At 38.4% G+C, this 22,262-nt stretch overlaps 1 protein-coding gene across 1 annotated transcript in view; it reads right to left on the bottom strand.

Moving 5' to 3' along the window:
* Window positions 1-22,262, bottom strand: part of LOC104356965 (mediator of RNA polymerase II transcription subunit 27) — a 94,546-nt gene that overhangs the window by 4,961 nt on the left and 67,323 nt on the right. The window contains exons 5-6 of the mRNA XM_042786960.1: window positions 13,802-13,909; window positions 6,992-7,033 (exon numbers count right to left, since the gene is read on the bottom strand). Coding sequence (XP_042642894.1) covers window positions 6,992-7,033; window positions 13,802-13,909 — 150 coding nt within the window. The remainder of the gene's footprint in view (window positions 1-6,991; window positions 7,034-13,801; window positions 13,910-22,262) is intronic.

The following is a 22,262-nucleotide window of genomic DNA, read 5'->3' as shown; positions in this document are numbered from 1 at the left end:
GAGGCACACATGCTTGAAGCTATTCAGGGAGGTGAATCTGTAAAAGATACATTCCTGAATAAATCCATGTACAGACAGGCTCTAATTCACACCATACAAACTTCCTCCGCAGAACACCACATCAAATCAGTCTGTCCTACACTAAATCCAGTTTTAAGTTATGCTACAATTTTAGAAACAGATTCTGCTCCCCATCATTTGTGCACAACTCACTCCAAAAGCAGCTCCAATCAGTGTGAATAAGGACATGTGATTCTGACACTTGGAAGGGAAAACTTTTGGGACCGTGTACATTCTGGCGAGTTTGCAAAAATATTTGCAAAATGGACCTCAACCTGCTTAAGCCATTTATATGTTTCCATATAAACAAAAAATATTAGAAATAACATGATTAACAGTGCCTTAATAGCACAGCATAACTCAAATCAGTCATTTCTTTTAAACACATCTCATGTAGCATTCAGAAACGACTGTGATCCAAGCCCTACTAACTTTTTTCTTTAAAGACAGTGCTTTTATAGGATAGTACCAGACATGTCAAAGAATAGAAAGTTCTGAAGATATTTATGAGCAGCCGCTCTCCTTCTGCTGTATTTTTACTTCTAACAAACTGTATTTTTTTTTTTTTCCTGAACAACAAGGTTGTTTTTTCTTGGCACTGAAGAAAGTTGCTTAAAAAAAAATACAGCTTTTAACAAATTTAAATTGATTGGTCACTTTGGCAAAGTTGCACATATGCTGTTCCTATTGTAATGTAAAGCTAATGAGATTCCACAGGGAGATAAAAGCCATCCCAGCATTGCTAGAACACTAATTATGTGTTTTGAAGAAAAAGGAGGTGATTTCTACCATAAGCAAATGTTGATAAAGTGCTTCTAAAAAAGATCAAAGTGGGTGTCAAATCTGAGGATGAGGAGTAGGGGAATCACTCACACACACACACACACGCATCCCAAATCCAGAAAAGAACATGAGATGTCAAACAAAGACCTGGACAAATGATAAACTGGGCAGTGCACAGGAGTGAAGGAAGAATTAAACCCCCACAAGATAACAGGGATGATGAGAGAAAACACAAACTGGCCAAGATTAAAAAGGGGAGGGGGGGAGGGAAGAGAGGAAGGAAAAAAAAGAGGAGGGAAAAAGAAAAAAAAAGATCAATACCCAACTTCACTAATGGCAATACAATTTCACACCGAAGCAAAGCAAAACAAACTGCATATGCGCCAGCTCACTTAAGGGACACGTTTTTTCTTCCAGCCAAGTTGGAATCACAAACTCATTTATTCTGGGGGTAGGATGACATTTTGTACATTTCAGGGGTTTATTTTATTAAGTTCACTTTTATTGCTCTACCTTACCTACTGCTATATAAGTTATCATTCACTTTCTAATTTCTCTACCTCTTTTTATATGAGAACATACTCAGAAAAGCGCACATTGATTGGGATGGCTGTTGCTCTGGATCTTGAAATAGATTTTCAAGAGATCTTGCAGAAAAGCTCAATATTTCATAATTTATATATTGAAAAGCACTTGGAATTTTTGTCTGAAAAAAAGGCAAGACAAGGCAATCTCCCAAAGCACAATTTTGCTAAGTAAAATAGCTATTGTTTAACTAAGCACTTTGAGACAGAGCAAAACAGACTTCAGTTACATGGGAAAAAAAAATAAATTCTGGCAGAGACTCAATTTGAACAAGAAAATTCCCTTCTTGTTAGTAATTAATTGTATCACCTGAGTTTGGTTTTTGTTTTGCTTTTTTGTTTTTCTGTTGTTTTTTTTTTCCCCCTCCTTTTCATTTCCAAATTCAAGTTGACTATAACCACGTACTACTTCAATGGATCTCTGCTCCCTTGTCTAGGGCACTGTATACATCAGGAATACAAACCAGACGGATACTGGATCAAACCTAATCTTTGCTGCGGCTTTGTGCAAATTAAATCCCACGTACTTGTCACTCCTGGCGAACAACCAGGTCCCAGCCAGCGAGCAGGGCTGGCCGGGCACCGGCCCACTGCGAGGAGCCACCTGCTGAGCCCCCGCCGCTGCCCTGCGCTGCGGCAGAGCGGGGAGAGACGGGCTCCCCACCGCCCTCCCGCAGCCCGCTGCTCAGCTTGCTGCGCGGGAAAGTTATACACAGCCCAGGAGACCAACACCCAGAGCTGAGCAGAAAACAAAATCCCTGTTATTTGTCTCAGCTGAGCCAAAACCAGTCATTCCTAGAGAATTTCTTTGTCCGCTTGACAGTACTGCTTGATTGAAGAGTGCTTTCCAGAAGTGACACACCTAAAAAATGGCATTACTGGGCCTTGACAACACTTGTTAGCCATATGGCATTCCCCAAAGCTGAAAATTAATTAAAAAAAAAAAAAACAACAACCAACAAACAAACAAAAAACCAAACCACCAAAATTCTACAATTCACAGGTTAAGAAAGCTGAACAAGTACTTCATCTAACTGGCATAAGCACAAAAGCAAAGATCTGTGGTATAGCTTTACTCCACCATAGACTAGGTATGTTCCATAGATGTATGAAACTAAACCATAAAAATACAAACATCACACAACTGAACTGTAGAAGCCAGCTGTCTCTTCTACTATTTTATCTCACTGCCAGTAATTATGCTTTTCAAAAGTAGGTGCAAAACTTCTTTAAGAGTCATAACTTTCCTTGCCACTTACTTATTGGTTTATTCCCTCAACTATGGCACTGACAATTCCATCTAATATAAAGGGATTCTCTAAATCCCCTGGAAGTTTTTTAATTTTTTTTTAAACCCTGCTAAGTTCATGGCCTTAACAGTAAGCTGTAGCAATGAGTTCTGGAGGATGATCGCTACACTAAAAGAAAAAAAAAAAAAAGTTATTTTATTAGTGTTTAGACCTTTTATAATGTGGAGAACTGCACGAATGCCTTTGTTCATTCCCAAGGATTCCCATTACTCAATCTTCTTTCCAGAACCATGTCTGAGTCTCTCTGGAGGAAATCAGGTGCACAGAAGCTGGTGCCTGAGAGGCGCTGGGAAGGATGATAGATGGTGCCTCCACGAACAGGCACTGATGAACTCCACAGAAGTCCCTTCCACACCCTTCCCCACTCCCAACTCAGTAAAGCACTACCAGGCTATTCTGAAGCATAGGATTTATTGCTTGTTTTCAGAGTTCACAGAGTGTTTTTTATTTCGCTTGTTCTGCTTAATTGGACTGGGTCATTGAGATTTTATTTTGTGTAAGGAGGTCTTTGAACAGAGGCAAGTACTGATCATGCAGAGGAGCAATCATTCAGGTGACCCTGGAACAGTCCATCTCCTCTCCTTGAACAGACATCATCAATAGCCCAATATTTGTCTCATGCATGCATTCATCCTGCATGTGATTTTATTCTGAGATTACTGACAAGAATACATCTTCATACATTACAATACTTATGTGCCCTTGTAGTGGTGAAAATTGTGCTCCGGAGCTCCACCACTTTGGGATCACACAGCTCACGAACAGCTGGATAGGCACAAACAGATTCTTAAAGTTTAGGTCAAAACATGCCCTGAGAAGAAGCACATCAAGGCAAAACAAAAATAGTTTGTGGCATGCTAAAACCGATAGACTGTTTAGGTGAAAATAAGAATGGGACTCAGACTAGAATAAAATATATGGGTTTAAAGCATATGCATATGATTTAAACAGCCCAACTGATCATATTATACAACAAAACCAGCTATGCTGCTCTTAACTGAGCAGCCTGATAAATGAAACAGTTAATGTTTGACACCATCTCCCATTTTGATCCACTCATAGCAGTTCCACTAATCTATATTTTTGCCTCTTTTTTGAATGCAAAGTTATGAATATTGCACCATTCTTTACAATACATATTTTTTTTAATCCTCTGCACAATGACCTGGAATTATGCAGCCCTCATGTACACTCTTCCTCCCACCAAGATTTAAGCCCCAAATATTTCCTTGTTTCTTGTTTTGTTCCACCTCTTGCACTAGTGGATCAAGAGATGCAAGGTGTTAAAATAAGGAGGTTTAAGATCAAAACAGTTGCCGCTCCTGTGGAGTTTAAATGTCAGACCAACACAGAAGTCTGAAAAACCTTTTCTTTGCTCCTTGTGCTTTTGCCCTTTCAGCCTTCCCTCTCTTATTTCCCAGCTCCATTCTCTGAATCTAACCCTGCTGGTGGATTCAATGCTTATAAAGCTTATTCACCCCAGGATCAGATTCAAGGAGTCTCCAGGGAACTTAGAAAATGACTGTACACTTTAACAGTAATGGGCCCTCCGGGAGCCGTCCCCCATCAAATTATACACACTCGGGTATCCTGCCTAATAAGGAGAGAGAAAAGGCTTGCTGACACAGCCAACGTTTGCAAACAAAAAGTCAGGACAAATTTAGCTTTGTTTGACAGGGTTGGATTGAAGATCAGAGGTCTCTGGTCCTTAACCTAGAAAGTCATGCTGCAACCCTGTGAGAATTTGACAGGCCTGCAGCTACCACTGGCAGGTATCTTGTGAGCTCCAGATGTTGTTATATTATCATTGAAGACAGAGTTGGAGAATTTGGTTCAGCTTTTAAAGAGAAACAGCCCTGCCCTTCAGAGGAATGATTGATTTTACAGTGTTAAAGGCGGTAGAGCTGAGAGGGCTACCCAGCCTCCTGTGTGCGAGCAGTTACTCATCCCTATTTTTCGTTCTCAGCACAGCACTTCCACATCGTGTTACTGGTGACTGCCATGAGAAACACATTTCAAGAACATTCAGATGTGCTCTGACACATTTACTGAGGATTTTTTAATGGCATGAAAACATTGGTTCTGAAGATTCTGCAGTACAGATCTTACACTATTAACAGAGCATAATAGTTTCTCTAACACTGTTTTATCTATTTCCTTCGGATGCTACTGCTAATCACTAGTCCTGGGTATTATAAATGGACACAAGTGCAGCTTCAGAGAATAAAGAGAAAACCAAACCAAGCAAAGCACCACAGAGAGAAAACTTACTATGCTGAACCACAGCATTTTCTACCACCTGTTTGAAAACTTGACTTAGGTCCTAGCCTTAACTTCTTTAACTATCAGCTCAATAGTACAGAATCTACTGATTAGAAAGTACCATCATCCTGCATTTTTATCACATTTTTCATGCAAGAATCTGAGAGCACTATGCAAACAATTCAGCAATAGCTCCTGTGAAGTCAGCAAGTATTACTCCAAACTAAGGAATGCAGAAAAGTGATACAAAGAGAGGCTAAGTTGTCCAAGATAACACAGTGACAGAGCTGGGAACAAAATGTACAGAACTATTAAAAAAAAAATGTAGCTGTTCAATTAGTTATAGGCAACCCTTTCTTGCAGGCTTTTTTGTCTGGGTGTTTTGTTTGTTGGTTGTTTTGTTTGGTTTGCTTTTTGTAGATATCAGGATAATGCAGCCACACAGGCAGCAGTAAGAGGGGCATTTCACATTTCCTCACTGACCTGTTTCACTTTTGGTTTGAAGACCATCACGTGGACCTGGAGAGAAATTTATTTATGCTCCCCAAGTCCTTAACTTGGACTCCTAAGCAAACCTGTACATTTACTCTACTCTGTTACCTTGCATATAGGCAGTTAAAATTATATAATCAAACCCTCAGGATTTGTTATCATTTAGCACAAATGATAGCAGTATGACAACCCTTCCAAATTATTCTAAACCAAAACATCCAGAAAGATGATCTTATGCCCAAATGATCTTACAACCTAACACACATTTGGGGAAATTGAGATGATGCACTTAATCACAGAACCTTAAATGTATTCCACGGCAAGAGTTACTTAAAAGCATACTCATAAACAAGTTACTAAGATCTATGCTGTTTTACTTCCTGCTATATTACCCTACTTGACACTAAGTATTTTTGAGGAATGAGAAAAAAAAAGAAAGAATATTTAATCCACTAATCTCTGGGGTAAAGAATTAACTTGCAGAAAAATTTTGCTTTAACGCTAGGCAGAGAGGGAAGGCTACCAAGCTCCCCAAAAGCTGTCCTTTGATCTCTAGCAGGTTAATATCATAGGTCAAACATTTTTTCCTTCTGAGTGAGTCTGAAATCTTAGAAGGAAGATGCACAAATACAGCCAATCTGCCATACTTCTGACCCCTGCTTTTATGCCCTTTTGAGTCCCTGACCCCTATTTGTTACACAAACTACGAAAGTAGATGAAAGGGAGCTAGCGCACTAGCTGGAGACTCGAGCTCCTTGAACTGTGACTTGAAGGTAAGGAAATCGGAATTTAAACCCAGATCAATCTGAACTTACAACGTTTTGACAAGAGGCATTCAAAGAAAAATCTTCTCTTCCCTGCCTGGAAAATAGTGAGATACAGATCTTTCTAAAATACACATTAACCCTCTTAGTAGTTTTATACTGATTGCTCCAATTCTCTCATCGGTCTTTTCTTACTTTCTGGAATGGCATTCATTTCAGTCAGTTACTCCTTTTTCTTACACCATCATGGGAAGAGAATCAGGTAAAATAATGTAATGGAAAAAATTTCCAAACTCATTTTGGAAAGTGAGTTCTACTGATTTATTAAACTCAAGCCCCCAGGAGAGGGGGGCAATGACAAACAATGAAAACAAGAAAACAAAATCCAAATGAACCTGAAACAGTCCTTCCTCCCCCAAAAGACTTAAACTGAAAAAAAAACAGTGCTTGAAGATTCCTAATAAAATTGTAAGGCTAGAGAAGTATAATCTCCAATTTCCTATTTCAAACCATGGACTGGAACTGTGATGGGAAATAAATCCAAATTAAATAACAGAAGAAGTGATCTCCTTTTCTACTCACAGTTTTCCATTATTACAGATTATTGTTTGTTATTTTCAAGTTGTGATGACAAAGGAATAAATTCTGAATTCTTTTACATAAGGGACTAGATGTTTAAAATAAACCCCACATATCACGATATGCATTATGTACATAGAAATGATGTGAGACTTACCTTCTGAAAAACTTGATAGTTGGATTTAGACCATATGTCAAGCTACAGTAGAAAAAAAAAAGAGTTATATATTACCACACATAAAGAAGCTGCTTTACGAAGAAAAAGAAGCTAAGCAGTTGTTCAAGTTACAAAAGCAGTCAAACAGATTTGTGGAAACATCTTTCTCAGTTCACTATTTGGACCCACTGCCTTTACCTGTTGCAATCCAAGGAAGGGAATTAATAATAGATTTCCTTTGTATTGCAATGAAGAAGGAACATAGTTCATCACAGTTTCAATTAAAAAAAAAAAAGCATGTATAAGACCTGTTGAATTAAAGTGTTCTCTTTAAAAACAGCAAAAAATTTATATGGGGTTGTGGCTAATCTATACAAATATTCATCAGCTTCAGTCTGTTTCTAAAATGAGGGCATTTTAACTAAGTTTATGCTTGCCTTGTGTCTGAATAAGTGATTCAGTTACAAATGACACAAAGAACATTTAGCTGAATTAAGCCAAAGCACTGGTCCACTGGGGCTAAATAAAACATCCCTTAGGAAACTGCATTTACATTTGCAGACAAAAATCACACTAAAAGAGCTTTAAGGTTGTAGATAACGGCACACATCCATGACTTAAATGTGTGCTCAACTATATACAAACTAAAAGAACAAAATTTAAGTTTTATTAATGTCAGGGTTAAACTCCAGCCAGCAATTAAGCACCACACAGCCGCTCGCCCACTCCTCCCCCCTCCCAGTGGAATGGGGAGGAAAATAAATTAAAAAAAAAAACACAAAAAACCCCAACAAAACAAAACAAAAGAACTTACGGGTTGAGATAAGAACACTTTAATAACTAAACAGAACAAAATATAATAATAACAATAGTTACTATAATAATTGTAACGAAAAGGAATATAACAAAAAGAGAGAGAAATAAAACCCAAGAAAAGACAAGTGATGGGCAATGCAATTGCTCACCACCCTGTGACCGATGCCCGAGCAGCAGTCGGCCCCTTCCTGCCAGCTCCCCCCAGTTCATACACGGAGCACGATGGCCTATGGTATGTGTAAGGCCCACCGGTACCCTCAGGTACTGAAACCAGGACAATCAGCCCCGGCAACCAGAAGGTAAGGCTGTCCCTGTTAAACATCCAAATGGCTCACACGTTAAACAATTTCAACCGACATGCTAATGCTCTTTTAGCCCATCCCTGTGGAATATCTTCTATTCTGCTAAGGAAAAGCAGCAGGGGAAAAAAACAAGAGGAACTTCCATCAATCCCAGATGTGTAAATAATTTTTTTTTCCTACAGATCTCACTGTACTCAATAATTCCACATGACAAAACTTGTCCCAGAAAAGGTGTCTGATACAGTAATAACCTCAGGAATCTTAGTTTAGACAAAAGAAATTTTGGGTTTTTTTGAGTGAATTTCTGAAGCAGGGGTAGCTCCTCTACTGCTTAATAACATGGTTGGACAAACATTTTCCCACAATGGGGGTTTATCTCCTTTGCTGTAAGGTACAGTGGATAATTTTAATTCTGTCTTATGTATCCATACCTCTTAGCTGAAATTACAAGTCGTTTAAGAGGCACAAAAAGTGTCTGAAATTAAGGAATTCATATGAAGGAAGTAACACACACCAGGGGGGAGTGAAGGAGGAGAGGGGGAAGGATGCTGAACCCAAATAATTAACTTACATTGCTAAAAATGCTCAGAATGCTAAAGTTCCTATTCTTGTAAGAGTAACACTGTTAAATAGTCCAAGTCTAAATAGTGGTACAGAAGTGACTCTTGAATCCCGAAGACTTTAAAAATCACTTCAGGATAGACGTTTCATGGCTCAGTACCACTGACCCTGCTATGGGACAAAAAGGCAGCTGATGTCTCAATGCCTTTTCCAGGCTAGATGAAGAGAGAAGTACCCTGAGGCATGTACCTACAAGCCTTTTTACATTTACTGCCTCTTAAGGTGGGATTAAGAACCCATGTGAACCCCAACAATACTCATGCGCTAGAGTCCACAAGTGGTGGTTCAGCCTGGACTTGGACCTGAGCTTGATTTACACTGTAATAACAGACCAATGCCTGCTGGGAAGGGAAGCATCACATTTCCATACCAGAAAAGTCTACATGTAGGAAAAAAAAAAAAAAAAAAAAAAGGGCATATTTTAAAAAAGCTGTGTTCACATAATCTAAGGCTTTCTTTGACTGCAGACAGAGTTGGAATGTATATATGGTTTTGCTAATCGCTAGTGATCAAACCAAGTATGTGATCCTCTCTAGTTAGACTCAAGATGTAAAAAAAAAAAAAAGCTGCATTGAATCCAACAGGTTCTGAATGTTCATTAGTTGGCATGAAGATTGAAAAGCTGAAAAAATAATTAATGTCTGTCTTACAGACAATGTCATCCAAGTTAAAAAAAAAAAAAAAAAAGAAAAAAAGAAACTGGCAAAAAGCTACGAAGCCCCTCAAACCACATGCATACATCCTAAATGACTGCCCACCTTTCCCCCTGAAACAGAGGATTAAGGCAGAGGCGGATTAAAGAATGCATCGTTATAGGTCTATTATTCTTCAACTTTTCACTTTCAATCAAGACACACATTTGTAACTAAAAAAACTGCTGAAAGCACAATTTCAGGGCATCCTGTGCATGTGAATTAAACTGGGGCTTTCTTTCCCAATGCCCCGCTCTCCCCACCCACCCCCAGCATAAGTAACAAGAGGCCATTTTCTGAAGGTCGTCTGAACGATTTCAAAGGCGATAACAAATCAGAATGTTCCCTGCATCTAATATCAAACAGGTCCGGTGCCAACACTTATTAGAGAAAACGGATTCAACCCCCCCTTCACCCAAACACACACACATCCAGCTTTGAAGTGGAAAGAATGCAGGGATCAGAAATTACCCGAGAGACAGCTCTGCCTGTCTTTGAAGCTTTCCTTTGATACTACTATTTCTTTTTCTCTCTTACGCTAGGAGGCTAAAAGCTGCCTTTTCTTATTGATATGGAGTAATTAATGAAGCCATAGCATTAACATAACCCAAGTTCCTTAACATGGTAATTCAACAGAGACACTTATGTTTCTTTAGTTAAGTCTAATGGATGCAAAAATAGGAATTTGGCTAGGCAGGGATGTTAAGTACCCACTGTAAATACACCCTGTCAAGGTGGTTCTTGATCCCTGCATCCAAAGAAAAGCACAGTCTTATTATACCAGAAAATCCCAATATGTTTTTACTTTTACTGGCAGACTAGAGCTACTAATGGCTCAGCTGACAATAAGCCTGCCCTGGAAGGGTGGGTGAGCTGCGTAGCTTCATTTATTCAGGAATCAGGACAACACTAGTAATTAATTACTACCGATGGTTAAATTTCAGTGAACAATAAGTATGTCAGAGTTTGAAATTAAGGGTGGCACCGTGCCATCACTAAAACCACGGGGCTAATTAAAATGCATCAGTATGTGGTGGATGCAATGGGTTAGTACGGTAAGCAAGAGAGACTGCAGAGTGATCAGCATCCAGAACTCACAACATGACAGAGGCTGCCAGATCTCACCTATTGTTATAGCAAAGTGTCACCAAAAATGTTTAAGTTATGCAGCTGGCAACCTGGCAAAGCATATTCTGCAGGGTCTGTGAATAATTTACAAGAGAAGTACATGAAGCACTTAAGAAATGCAAAGATTCTTCATCTGTATAAGCAAAGTGTGGAAAATAAAACCCCTGAATGTAGTGTCTTATGCTACTCACTGCAAGCTTAAGACTTTTATTTTTGCATTTTAATTTTGAAAGTATTTAAATCTGTAAGAGGGAGTACCCAATTTAACTAGACTTCAGCACAGAAGACACCACCTGAAGCTTTCACGTAAGTACCTGTCAAGCTACAAAGTACAAGCACACAGCAAGCTAAAGCAACCCGGATAATGCAATGTCAGCTTTTCAGTGTAACTGCTAGCATGCCACCATGCACAGCTCCACAACTATGAGTAACACCCATATTTGTTTCTTTTCTAGACTTGCCTGACTAATGGACCAGAAGACTATCAACTCCTCTGCTGTTTGCACTCATCTCTTCCCTTTTTCTTCCCAGTAATGCACAATTTACTAAAACAGTTGCACTTTCAGAGATAAACGATGACTCTCCTGATCTGCAAGCAAATCATTGGCCTCTTCTGTGCACAGTCCATTTTTCACTTCTTGTCTGTGTGATCATTCAGTCTCCTGATGATGGCCATTTCTTCTTTTGTTGAATATTGTTGAATCTATTTTGTGGCCCCAAACTCCACTCTACTTGGAGAAAGCACCCCTCTGAATTTAATTTTTATTACTTAAAGGACCTTCTAACTTGAGCAGTTAGGAGGAGAACTCAACAGACCCCCATTCAGCTACTTAAGTGTAAAGCATAACTTAGACAGTGTCCCCTCTTCAACATGGCTTCCAGAAAAGACAGGAGCTTCAAAATTGCCATATTGTATGATACCACCTAGTTAATCTTATCAGTACTGTTTACAAATACTAAATACTTCCCAAGAATACATAAGCTAACCTCCAAATCAGCAATTACTGTGTAAACTGCTCACTGGAAAAACGATCATCTCCTACTGTGATCCTGAGGGTTCTCTGTATTTTTGTTATTTAAAAAAGATGGTACTTGCTTATCTCCTTTCTCATACTCTTCTGTGGCTCTCCTGAATGCTAGTGCATTTTTCCCCTCTATCAGGCTCAAAAGTGAGAAGCCAGAATAGTATGGTGAAACCTCACTGGAGTACTTTCCCAACAGCATCTGTTGTGACAGGGAAGGAATTGGAATGGACTATGTTTGCAATTGACTGTAATCGCTCTTTCCCAGCAGGCACAGTAAGTAAAGCGAATCGTTGCAAGAGCACAATCTTATTCTTATTCTCCAATTACCAGAGTAGTTAATTAGTCAAAAAGAGGGAGCTCACTGTTTGTCAATATGTGCTCCAGTTGGCAAAACTAGCAAGCTACACATTTATTCAATCTTCCAAGCCAAATTTACTCATGATTTAAGTGGCTGCAACTCCAATTCTACTTAAGTCAAATGAAAGGTTCCTATTTATACCTAAAGCGCAGACCTTCAGGTTTGCAAATGCCCTGGGATGGCCCAATGGAATAGCAAACTGCCAGGTAAAGGTCACAGGTTCATGCAGCCTCGTGGGAGCAGTCACATAACCCAGCTTTGGACACAGGAAGCTAAATTGGTAGAAAACAGACTCCCCTGCAGACTGGCTTAAAGCAAGAAAACAAGCCAGGTGTTAGCACTGATGCTCTGGAGAGGCTGAACTGCTCCCCCCTGACAGCAGACAAAGGTTAGTGCCCCGTGCCCAAAGCTGGCCTTGGTGAGTCCCGCTCTCCCTCTGGCAGCAAGCGATGACAGAGAAATGGTATATGGCTCTCAAGAGAGTTAACCTTGAGCTAAACAGAAGCCCAACGCCAGATGCTGAGTTTCAGAAAGGAACTCTTTTACTTAGCTTTTCAGCATATATAGCATTATTGTATTTCAAGAGAGCCTCAAAGGAAACTGGCTTCATCAGAGAGAATGAGCACACCCAAATGAAGTGTGATACGGGAATCCATCAAGCCCTGTCAGTGCTCTTTAGGCAGACTATCATTTCAGTTCCAAGCAGAACTTGGGGTGAAGAGGGGCTGGTGCTGTAAGTCTGTATTTATATGCTAATATTCAGGGAGTATAGTGCAGCTGCTTCTGCGGCAAAGTGGTATTTAAACCTGCATATTTGAATAATGCAAATCAAAACCAGGCAATTTTTATTGTACTACTTCTTAGGCCAATCCCCCACCCTTTGAGTGAGAATCTCTCACCTGGGAAATACAGCTGTGCTATTTCCTTCATCAGATCAGCTCCTGGCCTTTTCTAGAGAACAGAGGTTCAGATTCAGAGACACTGAACCCTGGGTCAGTACACAACGTGCTTCTGTGTGCTAAAACACAGTTATCACTTTTGAAAGGAAAAAAAGTCTCACCTCATTATAACATGGCCTATGGGTGCCAAGTACTCATCTTGATATAATGAACTTTTTATTTTAATAGGCTTCATAATCAGAAGAGAAAGCTCCAGAGAGAAAATGTGAAACATGGAGGTATTTAGTACTGTTACTGGCAAAGGAGAGTCCTGGCGGATGTCTCGGTAAGAGAGACCATTCCACCCTGAAAAGAGAAACAAGCTGAGCTGAAGGCCGTCAGGTCCCATTAACATCTTCTGATGCGCTAAAGAGAGCCATATGGAGTGTGTGCAGTCAGACAAAATTTGAGGGTTCAAGCAGGGTGAATTGTTCATAAACCAAATCACTTGTGGAAACAGGTAACACTTGCTTTAATAGCTGCTGTTCAAGATGTGCTATTACTGACAAGCAAATTATTGAGGACTACCTACCAATGATTCGCACAGTTCCGTTTATCAAGTTGAGCACAAAACTAGCCCAAGATTTCCCAGTGGCTCTCAGAAAAGAGAAATCTGAACCTTGGGCTATTGATGTGCTGGTACATTGAAAAAATGTTTTCTCAGTAGACACTATTAACGAGGCAACTGGGGTCTAAGGTGATAAATTAGAAATTCAAGCAAGGGCTTTAGAGCTTAGAAAGAAGTCAGACATTTGGGTATGAAAAATCCAAGCAAAGCAAGATAAATTTAAACCTGAGCATTTTGCAAAACATTCAGAGTCTTTTGACAGTTTTATGTTTCTAGCATACTCGTGATGGGATTCCTGTTCTTTGTCATTTAAACACAAGGTAAAAATAAAATTTAATGTTGCTGCATATACAGTAACCTACCTTGCCATCTTCAGTGTAGACATTTTCATTGTACCCTTTTACTATTGTCCGGTCAATGAAGAGGCTCCGCATCACCACTATCACTTTTAACACTTTTCCTAAGGTAACCTGTGAAGAACAAGAGAAAGACAAAAACAAGCTGAAGGAGAGTCGATGGTGTCTGAATTCATAAGACCATCAAGTTAACAGCTTAAGTTGATGCAATTTCAGTTTTCAGTATTTTATACACAGACCAAAATAAGAGATCTAAAACCACTGTGTGTGTTATGAGGAAGAGATAGACTATAAAGTGCAGAACAAACAAACATTCATTTGCAACTGAAAATGTATGAATTCACAGAATTCCCTCGTGTAGACATGACACTGCCAAGCAACTCTCTCAATTTTATTAACACCACAACTCAATAACTTGTCAAAACCAATGAGCAAATGTGATTATTTTCAATGTATTTGATATTCTTCAATATAAGTCCACTTAGAGAAAAATAATTCGAAAGAAGAATCAGACTCTTCTAACGCTAGCTTTTGAAAGCGTGCCATGAGTTTAATGAAAAGCATTTTAAGTCCAATAAAAATGTAAAGTTATTTAAAATAAAACTATAGCTAAAAAGTAAAAATGTTACATTTTCAAAGGTTTAATTTTCTTCTGTGAAAGTGGTAAAGTGTAAAGAATAAAACTAGTATTATCATGGAAAACATATAGGGTCAGTCAGAGGTACAACAACAGAAATAAGCCTAAATTATATTATTGACAAAAATGCAATAATAAAGACGTTTTAATCTAAAAATCAATTTACATTTCAAAGATGAACTTGCACTTCAATATTGTTAAGATGTGTGTCTAACAATAATTCTGTCTTTGTGTTGTTATGAAGAGATTATTACGGAGTTTTTCCTCACCCACAAAAGCATAAAACTGAGATAAAAAAGAAACAATTAGTTAATTTTAATATTTCCCAACCAGCAGCTCATTTTCCATTGTCTGTGTTCCAACATTTTGTCCAGTATAAATTAACACACACTAGAACAATTATGTTTTTACTGCTAACCTCAGCAGACAAATACACACCCAAATAAATCAGTCAATATGCATCTTTATTAATTTGTTACGTTTTTCCTTTTCAACTCCTGCTAATGACTCCTATCTACCACCTTGTTTCAACCTGAGTAACCTCAACCTGATGCTGACAAACTATGAGACTAACAGGCAAATCAACTCCGAAGTGCCGATATGCTTATCCCCTCGAGGAGGAAGACAGAAAATCGGGCACAAAGACTCCATCTCAAAGCTGATGCAGGGACCACACTGATGATGGACAGTTAGGAGGGGGAACTGGTGGTAGGAATGGGGTGACGATACAGGACTTAGTTATCTAAACTACTCTAAATGCTCCTTATTATATCACTATATAGCAGGACAGAGTTACAAATCCTGGAAAGAACTGATGACAATTCTTTGGCATGGGACAATGAGAAAGTGACTGTAGGAGAAAAGAGTCTAAAACAACAGGGAAGAACAAGTTGACAGCAAGAGAAAGGACAAGGAGACAAGAAAGGAAAGAGTCAATGACAGACTTCAAGACGACTGGCTGCTAGGCAGAGTTTTGCAAGAACATGAAGAGAAAAAGCAGGTCGGAAGAACTGGTAAATTTTTGAAGAAAAATGTTACAGGCTGAAGTAGAGTAACTTGTATCAAGGCCTGATGTATGCATATACCATGAATAGCTTTTTCTGGTGCCTACCTCTTACAATAGATTGGGATTTTCTGAACATGTATGGAACTGCCTAGTGTCCTCAGGCAGCCATATCATGATATGAGGTACCGTAAATTTGGGTCTAAATGTAATATCTTGCTTGGATGCACTATAATAAGACCTAGTTGGTTTGCAAATACAGTAAGCTGACAGAGTTATTTCAGCACTTACCACTGTATTTAACTTAGTTGATACAATGTCATGACCTAGAGGTGCCTTGATCTATAATGTTGATCATCCACTGGAATCAGAAAGACGGTTTTGTCATAACTGCTAAGATGAGGAAATGGGAGTCACTTTGAAAAAAGTTGTCAGCACATTTAGAGTTAAGAGGTTTTTATTTATTTTTCTACCTTAGTAAGACTGGCACTTTGCTAGGATATGGGTCTACCGAGAGAACTGACTCTTCACACTAGGCAACCGCCATATACAGCAAAATTAAAAGGAGAAAAAGGAGAAATTTTAAACAAAACAAATCTTAATGGAAGAGCAAAAAGGCTGCCCTACAAACACCCAGAACCAGCTTTATATATAATATTTTCTGTCTCCGTTGCCTTCACACACTTTAGTGGATGCTCACTTCTTTCCTCTTCCCTCATATTCTGCATTCATGGCATTTCACACTGCTGCCAGGTAGAAAAAAAAATGGATGAAGTTGATCTGAAGCCTGTGTGGGATGTTCCTGAAAATCCTCAGTGAACAGTGGAACATAACAAGCTGAAAAATCCCATGTTTGGCACTCCAGTTCGTTTGAATATACTTATTGCTGGCCTCAAACCTCCCCACAAGATTTACCTGCACAAATGCTTTCAAAATGCTTCTGCATTAGCTCACTGCCTTTTCCCAGGTCATCTGTTTTCATATCCTCCCAATGATTCACTCCACGCTTTCTGAATCTGTCACAGCTACCCAGACCCCAGCTATCATCTGTCATGCAATAAGGAAAGGTCAAATTCTGCAGACTGGTCTGGGACAGTAGCCTCGATCACCCACTTGCCTGAACGTCGAATAAGCAGGGCTACTCTGCCTCCCACACGTGTAAGGAGCTGTGTAAATCCACCCCTACATGGGTACCTAAGGCTGCAAGCTCTTGGAGGAGGGCACCACTGTGGCAATCTAAATTTAGAGAATGATTTGTGCAAGGGGGTCCCCTCTGGGAGTAAGGGCATGCAGGCGTCTCAGTAATACAAATGAAGGATAGAATACATTGCAACTTTGGCCAGGTTATTGCTAGGTTGTCTAAATTAACTCCTACAGTGGTCTGGCACTGAAATAGAAAACTTTCCTATTATGTGCCACTGCTGTTTGGAGATGGAATTCCTGTAGGTTTTATACTGGCTAAAAGAGAAGTTGGGACTTTCAGATTATTTTTGTAGGACCGTACCATTAGTTAAGTCTGACAGAAGCAGAAATGTTGTAAAACTACAGGTAGCTCAGAGAAATTATAGTTCATCATTTTAACAGCATTGAAAGAATGAGGCTAGTAGTACAAAGAATGAACAACAGCCTGTCACTACACTGGAGGATGCTGTTAGATTTGGAAGCCAAAAGCATGCTCCACAGCTCTTTTCAGGGTAAAGCACATTTCGTACTGTACACAGTAAATGGGATACCCTTTATTTTTTTCCTCAATAATCAACTTGTAACTGTTTCCAGGACTTCACGTTTTTATTCACCTCAACAGTATTTTACAAATCATGTTTTCCAGCAAACTATTTCCTTTCAATGCCTTCTCAATTTAGCTAACTGGAGTCCATGTTCAGAAAAGATCTATATATGGAATATAATTTATACCTATAGTCATACAACTGTGTCCCTACAGATCACCTGAAAGAAGGTAATAAAAACCTAATGGCTCTGGTAGAAAAGTAATTTGATAGTTCTACTCTGAGCTCCAGTAGTGCACGTCTCCCCTTCTGGAGGTCAAGACTCACCCACATGGTCCCTTTTTAGCGGGCACTGAAACGTCCCTGCATTTCCACAGATACCCATTGTGAGAAACTTCTTTTATTATACAGAAAAGATACCTTTCAATTGTGACAAAAAGGCAACAATTTCATTTCTAAGACAACTTCTCCTGTTAAATTTCAACTTCTTCTGTCGATATCCTGTTAAGACAGCACTTGGCTTTTTAATATTTCGCCTGAAGGATATATGCCAACTCGTCCTTGATGTAGAAAATTTTAATTCAAATCAATACATGTACAAGGTCACTTTAAAATTCAATTAATATGAATGAAAAAAATATGCCCCACAGTTCTGTGAGCTGAAAATGGAACAGTTGCAAGTTAAATACTTCTGTAGCTTCTGTTTTGGTCTGTGTAATAACAATGTACTTTTAACTAAAGTATACTAAATTCAGACACTTAAGTTATTCATAAATCCCCTGCTTCCTAAAATGGCAAGCTCCAGACGAAGGTAGGACAGGCAGCTGATTGAAATCTGCAATATTATGCAGCTTTTCTGACAAAGATATATAAAATAAAAATCTTCTTGAAATATCCCAGTTTTAAAAATATTTTGTCTCTCACCAAGATAACTCTCAAAGAGCATATGACAGACACTGTATGCCAAGAAAGGGGGAGGGGGGGAAACAGAATAATCAGTGAGAATGTCTTAGATAATTTCTTGTAAGACTGCTAAAAAAGTTCCCATTTAACATCACTTACGGTTGGGGAAAAAAAAAAAAAAAAAAAAAAAAAAGTACCTCTCCAAATAAGTCAGACTAAATGAGAAAGGATCAAAAATTAATTTACCATGCCAGAATTCTGCCTGGACAAAATAGCTTGAAATCCCCCCCCTTTAATTTTGCCTCCTCACTGAAATTGATACCCACATGAAAAGCCCTTTTATAAACAATTTTAAAAAATGCATTAACAAGCATTCTTTCTTCAGATTTATTTAAAAGTTTGATATTACAAAAATGTATGCTGACAACACCAGGCTCCAACACTTTGCAAAAAATTCCCAAAGCTCCAGATTTCCTCTCAGCATCCCAGGGAATTTGCTGCTGATTTGAGCTGCAGATGCTCTGCAATGCAGAGCTAAAAGACAGAAAACATTAGTTTCAGTTAAAACGGGTACCTCCCTGATTGTATAAAAAGGAGCACAAGTTTGTTTGCATTTTTTATTCACCTTAGAAAACAATAAGATAACATCAAACCAGAGATGTAACCAAGCTGTACATATTTCCAGCAAAAGGCCAGACACCTGCTCCTTGCCATACAGCCAGCCATAAGGTTGTCCTCCCACTCATGTATCTATCTTACTAATCAGTACAATGCCTGGAAATCATATTTATATATACTGAAAAATAAGGTTTTATATTAAAAATAAAGTAAAAAAATCCCACACAGACTTTCTACTACTTTTTTTTTTCCCTGTGTCTCATCTGCTGCTGGTATGAATGCTGTGCTTTCCCTCACATGCTCATTATTCTTTAATGATGCCTATTTGTAAATAGCAAGATAAGATGCAATTAAGCCATTAGAGTCTAAATAAACAAACATACTAATTAGGTTCTTTACAAGGATTTATTTTTTTATATATGGGATGGAATTTACCTTTCATTAGTCTAACCTAATTGCAATAGTGCATGATAAAAAGTCAACATAAATGAAGGACTTTAAATGATTTTACCGTATTAGGGATGAGCTGGTGATCCTCTCCCTCAGTGACATGGCATGTTCTCTTACTAAGACGAACAAACTGGCACAGAATATTGTTCAAAGGTTACAAGACAAATTTTGCCAGTGGCCAGTCACACGAAAGGGTTGCACTAGTCCAGCAGCGCTCCAGATTATGAAATGGATTCTGTCTTTTTCCATTCTAAATTACAGCACACCTGGAATTTTACAGGGATGAAAATGTCAGGTCTTGCAGAATATAAATCTATGGGAATATCAACACAGACCTGTGAGCCTTCAGGACTGGACAACAGCCCTGGGGCACAGGCACCCTGTAGAGGGAGCAAAGCAGAGGAAATTTCTCTACTTTTCTACTCTTGTCCACTTTCCCATCAAAAGACTCTTCCTCATTCTTATATTAAACAAGCAGAGAATAATTTACAATTTACTTGCCATCCCCTGCTCACATACTTTCTTGATTCAAGACATTCTTCCCCCACATGTGACCTCAAATGCTGGCTTAATGCTTTTTAAATGCTGGTTCTCAATCTTAAAACAAACTGTGAAGCCACTGCAATCACAGCAGTCCCACTATGAGCTCAGAAGTGATTCCTCAAGATCCAGCTCACGCAAGAGATCCTTAAACATCCCAGTACTTCTGTCAAACACCAAAACCTAGCTAGTGTCTCCAAGATAGCAAATCCCTAAATGGAGATTCATCCTATGTGCTGAAAATTAGGTGCCTAACCCACCAAATGTGATCATCAGATTTCTATCCCCACCATGAACCTTCATCCCGTGCCGACTGAGTCCTAGTTTCCTAATGAACTACCAGACTGGTAAGGAGGATCGCTTACACTGCTAAGCATTTTGGAGAAAAGAGACTGATCTGAAAATAACAGCATGAAATTGTTTCCAATCAAGTATGACATCAAACATGATTTCAAATCACTTGGCAAATTTCCCCTCCTCCTCCCAGTTCTTCAATATCAGGGTCTCTTGAACAAAAGTCAGTTTGGTGGCCTTTCTTAATGGGCAAATAATGAATTTCAGAATCCCTTTTTCCAACAGAAAATAATAACAAATTTATGTGAAACGCTGCTAAACAAAAATGAGACAAGAAATTATTCAGTTTCAGTGAACAGATGTCTAGCCTATTTGCAGTTAATGCAGCCCACTTCCATACAATCAAACTGTTTAAAAATTCTTGGAACAAGATTTGAAAGTTCAAATGCAAATGTGTCTGATTTTATAGAGAATTAATAAAATTGTATAAAACATGTTTCATATTTTTATGTGAGATATCTATTTAAAATATAGGCATCAATATATAAAATTAATTTATAATAAAAAATTTGTAAGATAACATGAACAGAAGAAATCATGATTTCTGCCATGAGATTAGGTTTGGCAGAAACAATCCAATTTTTCAAGTTGGAAGTTACTTATACATATCATTATGCTTTAGAAACAGCTCAAATTATAGAAAACTATTTAATTATCTGTAAAAATATTTACCCACTGTTTGTAACTTCTATAGTAGTGTTTTTATATGGCTCTACAAACACTGAGGATACAAATGATTTTAAAGACAAAGTAGTTCCCAGATGAAGACAAGAGAATAAGTTTCTACACCTGACTAGGACTGGTTAGGTACTGGACACTTAGGAAGTCATATTTGTCAACTGGAAAAGTGGGGTTAATGTTCATTGTTTTCTAAAATATTTCAGGTATTTATGAATTAATTGTCCACAGGAATTGTTTCACACACACAAAAAAAATATTCTGAATTTTGAGAATGGAAACGAGGTACGCGAAACAATCATGTAATAATCACACCATCAAATTACAAGAAAAAATAATGCATATCTAGCTCATTCCTAGATATGAACTAATCATTCAAAAACCCACAAAAACCTAGGTATTTTTCATTAATTTAAAATCTGTTCATGTTTTCTTAACGTACAAGGTGAGGTTTATCGATTTACAATTCCTGGCATTTGACCAACAAAATCTCACAAAAACCTTAAGGTGTCTGCAGTTCCCTCTGCTGCTGCTGCAAATTAATTTTGCATAACATTGTTATTAAAGCTAGTAGAATTCTATGTTTAGTCTTTTTTATGCATAGTGTGATTAAAAGATTAATTGAAAGATCACTAGTGAAGATTGGGATTAAACAGCACCTTGAAATGCCATGATAAACAGCTTTTAAAATCAGTTGAGGATTTCACACAGCTCTGAAAGGGTTCAATTATTTATGTGTTTGGTCTGTATAGAATAAATCCAGACTAATGAGGTACAATTGTTGTGTATAAATCTAAAGCATAAAAAACCTCCTTACTGTCTGAAGGAAGTGGGAACCTCAAAGGACTAGGAGATAGCAACCTTTTGAGACACAGCATTCATGCTCTCAGGAATAGTTTATTTTTCTTTTTGCTTAAAATTCTCAGCTTATCTGAAAGCCGTATCCTGGTTAGGAGGAACCCACCTTAATGCAAAAGTTACTTGCCAGAAGGGCTGGACCAGCAGGCTCACACGGCTGATAATTATTTCTCTTGAAACACCAGATGAACCTTAGACTGTGAAAGTCCCAACTCTAAAGCTAAGGATATACATTGATTTCCATGTGCACATGAAATTGTAAAGTCTGGGACTGAAATCTTCTGTATTAGGTCTTTTTTTCCTAAAGATAATTTCTTTGGCAAAATCTCCAGCTGTTCCAAAGTTTCAAAGAATCTCCCAGGCGCTCCCTTCCCCTTTTTCCCCATCTCCTTTCAACCACTCGTATTCTTAAAATAGGTATACTGCTTAACAGTGCCTTTGAAGGTGAATATATGTTTTTTTCTGGTAAATGGAATGATTGTGTTTAAAAATATTTTAGTATAACAACTAGACCTCCATGTCAAAGACCTTCATCAGCAACGGCATGTATGATATGAACAGTCCAAGGATGAAAATGGTTGAGATCATACAGTTAGTTAATTAACTCTGGACAAACAGCACGGTTGTAAAATATTTTTAAATAAAATAAGTGTTATCCAAATCCTTTGGTATTGTGGTAAATCAGTCTGCTGTAAGGGA

Source organism: Tyto alba, unplaced genomic scaffold (genome assembly GCF_018691265.1).
Source record: "Tyto alba isolate M040663 unplaced genomic scaffold, T.alba_DEE_v4.0 Super-Scaffold_11, whole genome shotgun sequence".
NCBI classification, from domain to species: domain Eukaryota; kingdom Metazoa; phylum Chordata; class Aves; order Strigiformes; family Tytonidae; genus Tyto; species Tyto alba.
Note: the sequence above shows the minus strand (reverse complement) of the source record. Positions and strands in the feature narration are given on the sequence as shown.